Source organism: Prinia subflava, chromosome 4, assembly GCF_021018805.1.
Source record: "Prinia subflava isolate CZ2003 ecotype Zambia chromosome 4, Cam_Psub_1.2, whole genome shotgun sequence".
Taxonomy (NCBI): domain Eukaryota; kingdom Metazoa; phylum Chordata; class Aves; order Passeriformes; family Cisticolidae; genus Prinia; species Prinia subflava.
This window is the reverse complement of record NC_086250.1, coordinates 30,663,207-30,675,781: the sequence shown is the minus strand read 5'-3', so window position 1 is coordinate 30,675,781 and position 12,575 is coordinate 30,663,207. Positions and strand designations below refer to the sequence as shown.

The 12,575-nt window shown below is 36.7% G+C and overlaps 1 protein-coding gene across 3 annotated transcripts in view; it reads right to left on the bottom strand.

The window, feature by feature from the left end:
* ATP2B1 (ATPase plasma membrane Ca2+ transporting 1) overlaps positions 1 to 12,575 on the bottom strand; it is a 59,620-nt gene that overhangs the window by 20,007 nt on the left and 27,038 nt on the right. For all 3 annotated transcript variants that reach the window (XM_063396358.1, XM_063396356.1, XM_063396357.1), the window contains exons 3-10: positions 8,201 to 8,398; positions 7,116 to 7,370; positions 6,910 to 7,035; positions 6,393 to 6,536; positions 3,531 to 3,569; positions 3,027 to 3,188; positions 1,461 to 1,675; positions 21 to 263 (exon numbers count right to left, since the gene is read on the bottom strand). In XM_063396358.1, coding sequence (XP_063252428.1) covers positions 21 to 263; positions 1,461 to 1,675; positions 3,027 to 3,188; positions 3,531 to 3,569; positions 6,393 to 6,536; positions 6,910 to 7,035; positions 7,116 to 7,370; positions 8,201 to 8,398 — 1,382 coding nt within the window. The remainder of the gene's footprint in view (positions 1 to 20; positions 264 to 1,460; positions 1,676 to 3,026; positions 3,189 to 3,530; positions 3,570 to 6,392; positions 6,537 to 6,909; positions 7,036 to 7,115; positions 7,371 to 8,200; positions 8,399 to 12,575) is intronic.

Here is a 12,575-nt window from a genome sequence, read left to right as displayed (position 1 = left end):
GAATGAAGAAATACACTTACCAGTATTTTGGAAGTATAAGCACAATTAACAGAAATTCCTGTCACAAGATAAGCCATAGTTTTCTCTGGAATAGCTTCTGGTTCTGGAATTTTTTTATAATGTTTTTCATTGATGTAGGCTTGGACCACTGTCATTCTGTTCATAGTCAATGTTCCTGTTTTATCTGAGCAAATAGCTGTCGCATTGCCCATAGTTTCACATGCATCCAGATGTCTCACCAAGTTATTATCTTTCATCATTTTCTAAGGAAATGAAAACATTTAACAGCAATCCAAGATCATCACTTCAGAAATTCTCATTTATGGGGTCTAGACTTACACAGCACTTTTAGAAAACATTAAGTCATCTGGCACATTTCAGAGGAAGAACTTGCAGCTGCCACTTTCTGTATAGATTCCCCTATGATGTCACAGTAAATTTCATTTTAAACAAGGTACATAAATACAATCTTGATCTCCTGTACCTGAATGTCACACTATTGATGCTATTCAGACTGTTAGGAGCAAACAGTTTATGATGATATTTAGAAATGGAGAAGAGGTAAGGTTTGAGCTTTACCAGATACAATGTTTAAAAAGTGCTTCTGCTTACAAGAAAATAATTCAGTTTATTTGATCTGTCTGAAAATCATATAATACAGCTTTTAAAGATCCTAGATTCAGACTTATAATCAAATACAAAGTAGGAGCTGAATGTTTCATCCAAAACAGTGAGGGTTACATGAGTTTCATACATAAAATATCACTTTAAATTCTTTCTTTAACAATATACTATACTTGTATAATATTTTCACCTCCAAGAGGAACACGAATTTCAAATGATACAATAAGGCTGCTACTCGTAAGTCCTGTGAGTTATGACTATAGAACACAGCCTAAACACCCATCGTCTTTACAATTACATTTTAGATAAATAATCAGCATGCTGATGCAGTAAGAAAATTAAGAATACAAAGAGCTTAATTTAAAAAAACATGCTGTATAATAAGCAGAAAACAAATTGCTTTACACTACTCAGTCTTCCAAAAAAAAAAAAAAATCAATCTGGAATCTTTCATAGCAGTTGCGTAACACATCAGCTAGGTAGAAGTTCAGATTTACAGAAAAGTTTGTTATTTATGAACTCTAGGACATCTGTTTACGGTAAGCAAATGTTACAATGCTACATACTGAACTCATTCATCTTTAGCTGGTGACAACAGGCTGGCAATGCTCACTGTTCTTGTCAGTGTGTATTCATTCAAAGATGAAGAAAAGTACTGCAGGGGAATTTTTATGCAATTCAGAAAACAAGAAGAGATTCTTCCCCATCTGATATCTACAGATATACCTATACATATATATACATGTGTGATGCAGCATAACTCAGTTTGCATTCAGTAGCTGATGAATACACCCACCTACCTTAAAAAAAAATCTCTTTGCCCTCTACCCACTTACCTTAACAGAGTAAGCCAGAGATATAGTGACTGCAAGTGGAAGACCTTCTGGTACCGCCACCACCAAGACTGTAACTCCAATAATGAAGAACTTCACAAAATACTGAATATAAATTGGGGTACATTCAGCAAGCCAAGGTCTCTTCTGAACCCAGAAGGTATCAATTACAAAATATAACACAAGGATAATGACCGTGATTGCAGACATCAACAAACCTTGTTAAAAAAAGAATAAACAGATTTAAGAAATTATCTCAAATATTTGGCAATACAGACTGTGGATACATGCAAATACTTCTGCCTTTATACAAGCTAGTTTAGAACTAAGGCTTCAAACAGGCAAGCCAAAACATTGAGGTAGTTCTCAGATGTGTTCCAGCTTCCAGTGCAAGTATTTCCTCACGCATTTCACCTAGAAATTCCTAGAAATTTTTTTTTCTCCAATTTAATTGAAAAGCATGTAGCTAATTAGTAACAGGACAGACCAATATGTAAAGTCAATTGACTAAGCAGAACAAGAAGTGAAAAATTCAGGAGGCCTTCACCAATTTTATGCTGACTGATTCAACAGAGTGTTTCAGTGCAGTTTCAGAGCAGAGGGACAGAAAAATCCATGCATGAAGTAGATGAGCATTAAGGCTGTGTGGGGAATTACAATGGGTCAAAAGGTACATAAAGGAAAACAAGACCTCTTGGAAGATACGAAAAAGAAATTTTTGACAAGGACAGTAGTTTACAGTAAACATGTAATGGAATTTGTTAATCTCACTAAAAAATGAATGTCACCATACACAACTGCAGAGTGTTACAGCTAAAGGTTTCATTGTTCCATTTCAGGCTGTAACTGTCTAATGACACAAATGCTTAAATCAACCTTTCTTCAGCTGTGGGCTGGGCTAAAAGTCTTCTTGAAATTCCTTCCAGCCTGAACATTTCAACAATTCCACGTGGACCAAATCGAATCCTGAAATATTTGAATTAAACCACTACACACTAGATAATATAGCCTAAATTTTATACTGAATTTCAATGCTGTTTTATCCTACTTCAAGCAGCAACAATCTACCAAATATTTTGACAAGGCTGAATATTAGCTGACAGAAAAGTAGGAAGTCAATAAAAACCTTATGTATCAGCAAGGTATATGTTAAGTGGAAAATTCTAAACCTATGAAAGTACTAGAGATAACCTCATTGACTGTACATTTTCCAGACGTCACTCAACTTACAGTTCTCTTGGTACATTGCTAGATGCTGTATCTAACCTAAAATGATTTTTCACAACAGTACTCCAATGTTATGAAGCTGGAATTTTCCCTCCTAGAAGCTGGCACTTGAAAGTCTGAATCAATTTAAATTAAGGAAAACTAAAATCCACGTGCCATAGCCTGAGAGACCTGAGAGACCATCAGCATACTCAGGCACAACATCATACTTACATGAACTGGAATTTTGTACTTAAGTAGCCAGCCTTGAGTGGTTTGATTATTTTATCTCCTTGCAAACTATGCATGTTCCAACTTTTTTTAACCTGACATCAACATAAGGAGAGTACTGAGACACTGTACCTGCTTTGCCAATCTGAACTGCGAGCTTTGTGAGTTTGCCTTGGAGAACTGACTTTTCTTTCTTTGGCAAGTTTGCTTTCTTCTTGTCCTTCTCATCTCCATCTCCACCATCCTCACTCTTCAGTGGTTGCATTTCCATGGCTGCACCATCCTGAGCTTTAGCTAGAAGATCAAAATAATCTTTAGCCATTGGTGAGTCTCCCAAATCAGGATACCTAAAAAGCTTAATAGCCAGCTCCACTAAATACAATAGCACTGAGTAATATCTTGTATCCAGAGAGGCCATACTACACATGAATGATTAAAGAAGTGTATTGTGTACAGGTGACAGAATACCAGGTTCAGTGAAGCATTTGTTTTGGGCAGATTCACTTAAGCCAGCTTTACCATAAGCACTTTGGATCTAAGGATTCAAAACGCATTTTTATAGGAAAGTCTGTATTCATCACCTATGCTCCTAGAAAACAGAGACTTGCCAGAAAGAATCAGAGAACCTGCATTTACCTTTGTTACGGTTTTCAACAGCTCCATCTTGCTTTTTACCTGTCAGAGAGGGAAACAAGTTGTGTTTTAAGCAAACTGTGCAGAATTCATTATTTTCTTTATGTTTTTATATAATAAACTACATTACTCTGCTAAAACAAGAAACTACATTAAAAAAAAAAAAAAAAAGAAAGAAAGAAAAAGGACAACATGTAAGTCAGCTCACAGAAACAGCTCATGGCACTTTCTGGACTTTACTTTTCCCATACAAGACTGCTACAGTGTTAATCTACCATGGTAAAGTTTGCACAAATTACTGATACTGACACTTCTGGCTTGTGAGGAAAGCTTTACAAAAACTTCCTGACACGGTTTTCTAGGAAAGATATTTGTGACAATTGATTCTGGTGGCATCCATCTTGCTGTGTTCTTCCAATACTTGCCACTAGTATCTGACTACCTCTGTAAATAAATTGCAGTATCTCACTTTGAGAATCAGTGCTTTTGTACAACATTGCAGAAGTTACTGTAGTACCAAATATTCATAAATCCACAGCAAAACTTAGCAGAGGTACAGCACTGGATCTATGCTAGCCCTATTTAAACAAATATAAGCATAATCTGTAGGCAATATACCATACATCACTGTTAAAATAGCACGAGTTCATAATAAAATGTCACTCCTACCTGTGTTCAGAAACGGGGCTCAACAAGAGATGATACAGAAAGACAGTGAAACAATGAAATAATTTAACAAGTGATATATTAAAGGTAATTGGAAGACCAACACATCATGTGTTGTTTTGGGGGCTTAGCAAGTGAAAAATCTTATTTCTAAGTAGAGAAAGCAGGGGTTTTAATTACTATTTGTGATAACCTGAAATGAACGCACAAAACTGAGGAACTTAAAACAAAAACCAAACATTTTCAGTATTAGAGGTAATTTGCCAAGTCTTTGTCCTTAGATTATGTAGACCAAAATTTACAAGAGTACTCAGCTAGAAAAAAAATCAAATTATCAAGTAGTCTCAAAAAAAACAAACAACAACAACAACAACAACAAAAAAAAAAAAAACACCAAAAAAAAAACACATGTTCACTTTCTCCAGAAGACCAGAAGATGCCACCTCAGAGTTCTTAAGAACTCGTCATTGTTTCCTAATTTTGTATTTGCTCTCCCCTAGTTCTCCTCTTCCTCTTTCAAGAGAGAAGTTCTACATTTGAGTTACTTGTAACTCCTTGTACATATATTTGCTTTCACTCTGAACCGTGCCATACACAGCCAGCTAAATATAGTCCCTTTAATCTCCTTAACATTCACAGAGAAGTTAATTTAGTTTAACCTGAGTTTTATCAAGGAGAATCTTAATAGACACCTAACCTAAAGGAAAGAGGAAGCTGTCTATCTCAGGACACTAAAAAAAACCCCACAAGTGTTCGGGTCCTAGGATACTTCAAAATATTACTTGTCAAAGAGACTTCTGCTTTTAAAACACTGGCAGAATATTAATAAAAACTATAATCCTCTCAGCATCTCCTGTAGCAGCCGGTACTGCAGTTTCTTTCTCCTTCCTCTCTAAGGGGAAGAGCACAGGATGGCAAATGTTTCACACTAATGACTGGAAGTGTTGCAGGTCAGCTTTTACTTTTGCCTATCATGCGTGAGTTTAAAACTGACTTAGAAGTTTCAATTTGCCTTGTAACAATTCTTCTAACTTGTAAAGAAACTCACTAGTTTTTTTTCAAGTTTCAAGAAGGGTCAAAATTGTTAATTGTTATTTGTGCATTAGGACAAGACAAAAAAACTTCAATCCCAGTTCCTGCACAGAGCACATATTTTAGAAATTGCCTACTGAGTTTGAAGGTCTCTGACAATCTTAAACACATTTCTGTGTGAATTTTCCATTGTCTTGTATATCTCTGATAAAAATAGTATACATTGCTTTATAAATTAGGTTTTGGTTCTAGTGCCAAGAAGCCCCAGGCTTAGTCCGATCCAGAAGACTTCATAATGATTTCATGAAAAATTTTCACCATGAAGCTCAGTGCTGAACATGCCTTGTGAGCAGTACTATCAAAACATTGCTGCTTAACACTTCTAAACTTTGATTCTCAGGATAAAGACTAAAGTTAGATAAATGACCTTATAATAAGGAAGACAGCCCATTTCATTCTTAAAAGAAGGGCTCCATTATATGCTCAGTTACAAGCCCCTCATCCTTCCAAAAACTAAGTTACAGGAAAGTGCCATGAGGAATTTGTTTTGTGTATATCTCTGAGAATCCACAATTTCAGCTCTGAAGAAAATGCTGGTGGAAATGCTACTCAAAACGCCACAGAAAATGTCTGCTCATTTTTTATCAAAATCAGTCATATATGTCTAAGCTACCCACAAGCTCAGCAGCATGAAAGACCTAAGCTTCTCCCCTTCAAGTGTTATAGAAGAACTCCCTATAAGTGGCATTTTCTGCCTGTCAAATGCAGAACTAGGTACTTATTAGGTTGAACTTCATAACTTGTTTTCCATAAACAAGTATTTGCTATTAGATGTCAATGCACCTTGAAGCCACACAAGATGAGAGTTTAACTATTTATGCATGATATGTATGGCTGGCTAGGAATTGCAATTTTCCAAACTCTGACTGATCAATGAGATCTGAAGTTTAACTAAATTCCATGTGACAAAAGTTACTAGTAGAGGTGCACTCTCAGGGCACTGGATCCACAATGTTTTTCCTGTGAAACCCAGAGAACGCATGAGTTTTAACAAAGGCTTTCTGACTTCAGGTGACAGGAACATGTTTTTACCCAGTAATAGTCAAAACTTCACCACCATCCCCACTCCCACTCCTCCAGCAAGGTTTATAAGATAAATATGCCTACTTTTCTTTTCCTTCTTTTCTTTTTCCTTCTCCTTCTCCTCTTCATCACCTCCAGCCCCAAGTAAGGTAAAGATGATTCCAGTCTGAGAATTCACACCTACAGCAGTAACCACCATTCTTCCAGAGCCTTCCATCACATGTGTACCTGAAAGATTGAATTGGGTTTTCCACTGAGATGTGAGCAGTTACATGGCAGAGCACACAAACACTTTGAGGAAATACTCTTTTAAACTTGACTTTGGTAAAACTCTGAGCTGTGTATATGTACCACTGTTCTTTCCTAAATCTTTAATTGCCAAAGCTATCTGGAAAGTAAACTCATAAGCAATTACACAAAATGTTTGTCAGTTCTATAGGTCTTATCACTCCAAAGTTTTGTACTGTTGGACTGGTTTGGGATAGTTCTAGGAGTCAACCTAGGTAGAAAACAATTTGCTAGTTTTAACTTCAAAATTGGAAATAACCAGCTTACTGCAGAGACAAACTACTTCGTTCAAAAATTGTCAAATGCTACACACCTGACAGCAGCATAGGATCTCTGTCCAGAGATTTCTTAACATGATCAGATTCTCCAGTCAGAGAGCTTTCATCAATTTTGAGGTCATTTCCTTGAATGAGTACACCATCAGCCGGTAAAAGGTCACCTACGAGAGATCACTGGGTTTGTTGACTGTGGTTCCTTTTTTAAAAATAAAAGAAAGTTCAACTTTAAAAACAAGTTTACCATATTTCACTTGTGCAATATCTCCAACAATTATGTCAGCTACTGGTATTTGGATGACTTGGCCACCTCTGATGACTGTGAATTTCTGTTCTTGTTCAATACGGCTCTGCAATCCCCGAAATTGTTTCTCTTTACTCCAGTCATTGAAAGCTGTTACTAATACCACACAAACTACAGATAGGAGGATTGCTGCTCCTTCAATCCAACCTGCTTCAGATTCCTCCTCTTCTTCACCAACATTAACTGATCCACATACTGCAGAAAACAGGTTTTAGATTTAAGAAAGTTCACAAAGATATTTCAACAATGAAAGTTTTGGCAAACAAAAAACTTATAGTTGCTAAACATTTCCCATACTAGCTTTCTTTGCAATTTTACCTTTATTTCCATAAGAGTAACACACAAAGAAGCTAAAGAACCTGAAAGCTAGAGCAACTTGAGGAAGTTAAACTCACCTGCTTACCTGAACACAACGGAAGTTGACACAGAGAAAGTTACCTGTCATTTTTTTGTTAAATGATGGCATAAGAATGCCAGACTGGTAAACTGGTTCTTCTTTGTCAACATATCCCACTTTACTGTTGTCTTAACAAACCAGATATCACTGCAAAAATTCAGTTAAACGAAGTCCCAATCCCTTTATTTTTTGTTTAGAAGTATAAATATAGTTTCATTTCCTAAATTATAAAATTACCAGTGTCATATCACAAATCAAGGAAAATTTAAGACTTGTTGACTCCCCAAAGAAAGCCCATGACTGCAAATTATAAATTGCTTAAATATTTGAGGTAAAGCTAAAAAAAAAAAGCCCACTTGCACAGAGACTGGATTTCAAACAAGTTCCTTGCTCCTGCTGCTTGCAATTTACCTTTGGTCAGAAAAATACCAGATCATGACCAAGGAAATCTCACGTTGCCCTTTTAAGGCAAGCCAGAGTTTTAGTAATGTGCTCTCAGTAAGGAACAATAAGCTGCTTTTCCACTGACTTACTGTCTCTCATGAGATTTACAGTATAGGCACGTTGAACCAGGAAAAGTCAGTAGTATTATAAAAGTAGATACCTACTTTTTAAGAAGTTTACTTACATGATTCATTTCCTCCTGGAGGCTGGTAAAAAGAAAGGCCCAAGGATACTACGGCTGCAATTTCTAATATAATTAGTGTAACATCCTGTAGTGCTTCCCATACTAACTGAAGAAATGTTTTTGGCTTTTTAGGAGGTATAAAGTTCTTCCCAAAAACTGCTTCTCTCCTTTCTATATCTGCTGGATTTCCACTTAAACCTATTTAACAATAAGACAAAGTTAGTGACACTTACACACATTTCACCCCCACATTAGAAGTGACTCAAGTTTCCCACTCATGGAATCAAGTCCCACTCCATATTTCAGTAACAATACCAAAAAAGCCACATCTCAAACATAATTATGTAAGTAATACCCTTCAACCAGTCATTATAGAGAACCAGCTATATTTTACAATTCTCACCTTGCCAAAATAAAGTTGATGGTCTACCTGCTTAATATGTCATTGAATATGACATAGGAACAGAGTAATAATAGCACACATACCTTCGTCAAAGTACACAAGTTTGCAAGACAAGATCATTAGTAGAGTTACTACTATTGAGACTGAGTAGCACCATAAAGTTTTAGCAAGACCACAGCTGAAGGCAGCTCTGGTTCCCAGTGTAGGGATTCTGTATTCAGGGACAACGTCCTAGGATCCTAAAAGTAATGTAACATTTATAATCAGATGTTTAGTATAATTAAAAATGTAACTATTGTAATTATTGTATTTCAATATTAATTATTATATAAAATACTATTTAAAGTTGTTGAAGCTCGGCAGGCATCATGAAGAAAGACTTATGATGCTGCTTGCACCTGGAGCGGTGGTAGTTATTTGCTCTTCTGAAGCTTCACTTTCTTTCTATCTCCTCTGACACAGAGAGAGCCCACGTTTAGTACTATGCCAGGTCTGTCACCTCGGTTTTATACCCATCTTCTTTCTTATGTGGCATATTTGAGTCCTCCTCTATCCCAATTCTTGTACCATCCTTAAGGAACACTAGCAGACGAGTAGGGGCCTACACGAAAGGCTACAGCATGCTTCAAGAGCTTGCATAGATCTTAAAAACAAAGGAATACCAAGTACTTTCAGTGCAAGGTCATGCACTCAAGGTCTTCTGTGAGAACACCTCCTGGCTACTCCTCTAAAAGTTTCCAGCTGACTAACCCACCATTCAGAATTAAGCTACTAGCTCATTTTTCAAACCAAAATTGCCAAACTTCAAGGCATGTTCAGAGCAAAGGTCTGGATACTTCAATCATATTGACCCCAAGGTTATGATCAGCACCATCTTAAAGACAACTATTTTCTTAGTAGCAATTTTTAGAGTAGCTAACCCAACTGCTTAGTGACAAAGGCATTGCAAACATACTAGGTAATAAATAAGAACAGTAACCACTGCAGCTGGCTCTCATAATAAGGAGGGTATTTAACATCTCCAACAGACATTTCCTAGAATCATCACATATTTCAAGACACTTTGAAAAGGCTACTGAGCTGCAAAGCTTAATTTTAAATGCTAACAGCTGCTATGGAATCACTTAAATGAATAGCAAACTATATGCAGATCTTTTCCGAAATTAAATGAATTAAACATACTCTGTGTATGTGATAAATTACATCTGTTCTAACAGTCTTCAATTCACCTTGAATTCATGTATTTGAAGGAGCAATTGTACTCATTAGCCATAACCTTACGCTTCTTGCAGTTCAAGCTTTAAGGTGCTTACTTTCACTCTCAACTCAAAGAGCACTGCAAGACTATTTTCAAAGTCAAGTTATACATTACAGGATCTACAGAAAACTCAGGACAGCGTGGTCATTCCAAAAGGCTGGGCCATATTGCTATTTTGCAAAATAAGATACTACTTCTCTATTCCTTTAACATGGCAGAGTTTGGAAATTTATTTACATCATATTAGCAACGTCACTCTCTTCCTCCCTTTGCAGGGGTGCCACAGTGCAGAACATCAGAACTATACAGCAGAGTTCTTTGAAGAATGAAAAATATTTCCAAATGAGGCTCTATAAAGTCAAGCTACTATCAGAACCACTTAGTGAAGATTAGTAAATAAGCCTAGCAAAGAAAAACCATTTGTATTTTTAGTATACACTATAATACACCATGCATCTTACTGAACTTGCTATGTTTACCACACAACTGGCAATTCAACAGTTCACAATCTACAGTTCTGAGGTCAAAACTACTGCCATTATATTCTTCATTATGTATCTAGGGTAATTTATGTTATTTGGGGTTAAGTTTGAAAAATATTAGCCAAGGGACTAGTTAATACTTCATATTCACATTTTATTAGAAATATGTCCAGAATATAAGACAGACTTTTGCTACTAAAGATACGTCAAACATTCATTTTGCACATTTGTATACATGTAAGCAGCAAAGTCTGCTCAGTGTCCTTTTTTGAAGTAATACTGGTAAAGGACTGTTCCCATTTCTCATTTCAAACCAGATAAGTTTTGATCAAAACTTTGCCTGAAAAGAGATGTTGCCTTACATTGTCAACAACTTGACAGCAAGAAATGGAACAAGCTGAACTCATCCACTGTGTACCATGTCAGAACTACCTGTACTTATCTTGAGAAGCCACTGGTAATTACATAGTGGTAAGAGTGTCATGACATAAAGAAAGCATCTGATTAAGAAAAAGTGTCCTAGGGTCTTGCAGGTATTCACAAAAGGTTTCAGAGAGCTAGTATTAGTGTAATGCATAGCGGTTTTCTGCAAGATCTTCCCTAGACTTTTTCCATTAGTATTGTCTCCCTTTCTATACTTTTGATTTGAATTTGACAAAGTGGAGATCTAGTTCTACCTTTACAAGAGCTCTCCAGTACTACCTCCAGAAGGTTTATAGCAGGTTACCTGACAGAAAGACTGATTCTCTAAAATTGCATGTTGTGGTTTAAAGCCAAAATGACACCTCTGTTGGACGCTGTTCTAACCCATCTTAATTAACCTTTTCTGAGACTGTTAACACGTTCAACTGTTGAGTATTTGGTGTGTTATGAGGTTCTCTCACACTTTAAAAAGGATGGTGGCCTTTTATTAAGTCAGTGAATGTATGTAACTTACTGCAGTGTACATATAAATGTCAAATCCTTTTGAAAGTGAACGGCTTTGATCACACAGCCCTCAGCATAGCACAATCAATCTTCAGGAAAGGGCATCCAACCCTTGAGTTTTGGTACACTGACTCTCATAACTCTCAAGTGTTCACCTCACGTTTGTTACCTCAAGAGACAAAGTGAATCCTGCAGTATAGGGGGTATTTGGTGCTTTGTGGATCAAGGCTGTGTAAAATGGTATGCCCACCTAGCCTGCAGTAATAATGGACGTTTAGCCTTGCAGATCACTGTACAACAGAACCCAACTCTCAGTTGAATTCCCGATTGTAGGAAACTATATCCCTTCTTACTGAGAAAAGAAAGTGCCTTTCAATACTAAGCAACAGGTCAAGAGGGCAACGAGAGCCTATTGCTCCTGAGACATGTTACACTGCTTATACCCTACAGTGCTCCACACACATGCACTGTATTTACAATTGCCAAGGAACAGAAGTTTGTACTCCTTGTGTTTTACAAACTTCTTCATCCTGAAATTCACTGGTAGTTCAGCCATGTCAGCTGGCTGCTTTCAGTTTGTAAGAGGAACCCATGTTCCTCTGATTCATGTACTGATAATTTCAGGAGTCTGGAAATCAGGAGTCTGGCTTCAAAAGCAGATCAAGCCAAAACATGCCAAATGCAGATGTACCCAGAGGTACCTTACGGCATTAGTAGGCTGTTCTTGGTCCAAGAAGGCAAATCTTTCCATAGCATTTCTGAAGAACAGAAAGCAACGGCTCTCCAGGATTAAGACAGCAGGTACTTTACTGCCACCAACATGACACCACATTGGTTAAAATCTATGTGAGTCCTTAAATGCAGAGACACGACAATTTGCCAAAATCTTGATTTTGGTAATTCTCAATTGCTCTCAACAGCAGGACTTCACAATGAGTTTCAGTTAATGTTTTTACATATTTTTATTAGAGTACGGTTTACTGCAAGTACTACAGTATGTAGATATATTCACAAATACACTTAATAGCTTTAATTTACATTGGAAAAAAGCAGTAAGAAAAAGCCAGGTCTTAAAGGAGAACTTCTGGAAGGTTCTCAAGAAGGAGACTTCATAAATATATTTATTATTTCTTCATATTTGAACAGTCTATCTTGCAGTAATAATTCTAGATAGCAAAAACATTGTGTAGCCACACTTTACAGAATGCCACTAAGTCCTACATGGTAAAGACTCCATAAGAGATGCTTATTTCTAGGGAATAAGATCGTGTCATCACTTTGCAAACCTTCCCTCAAGAGTAACGT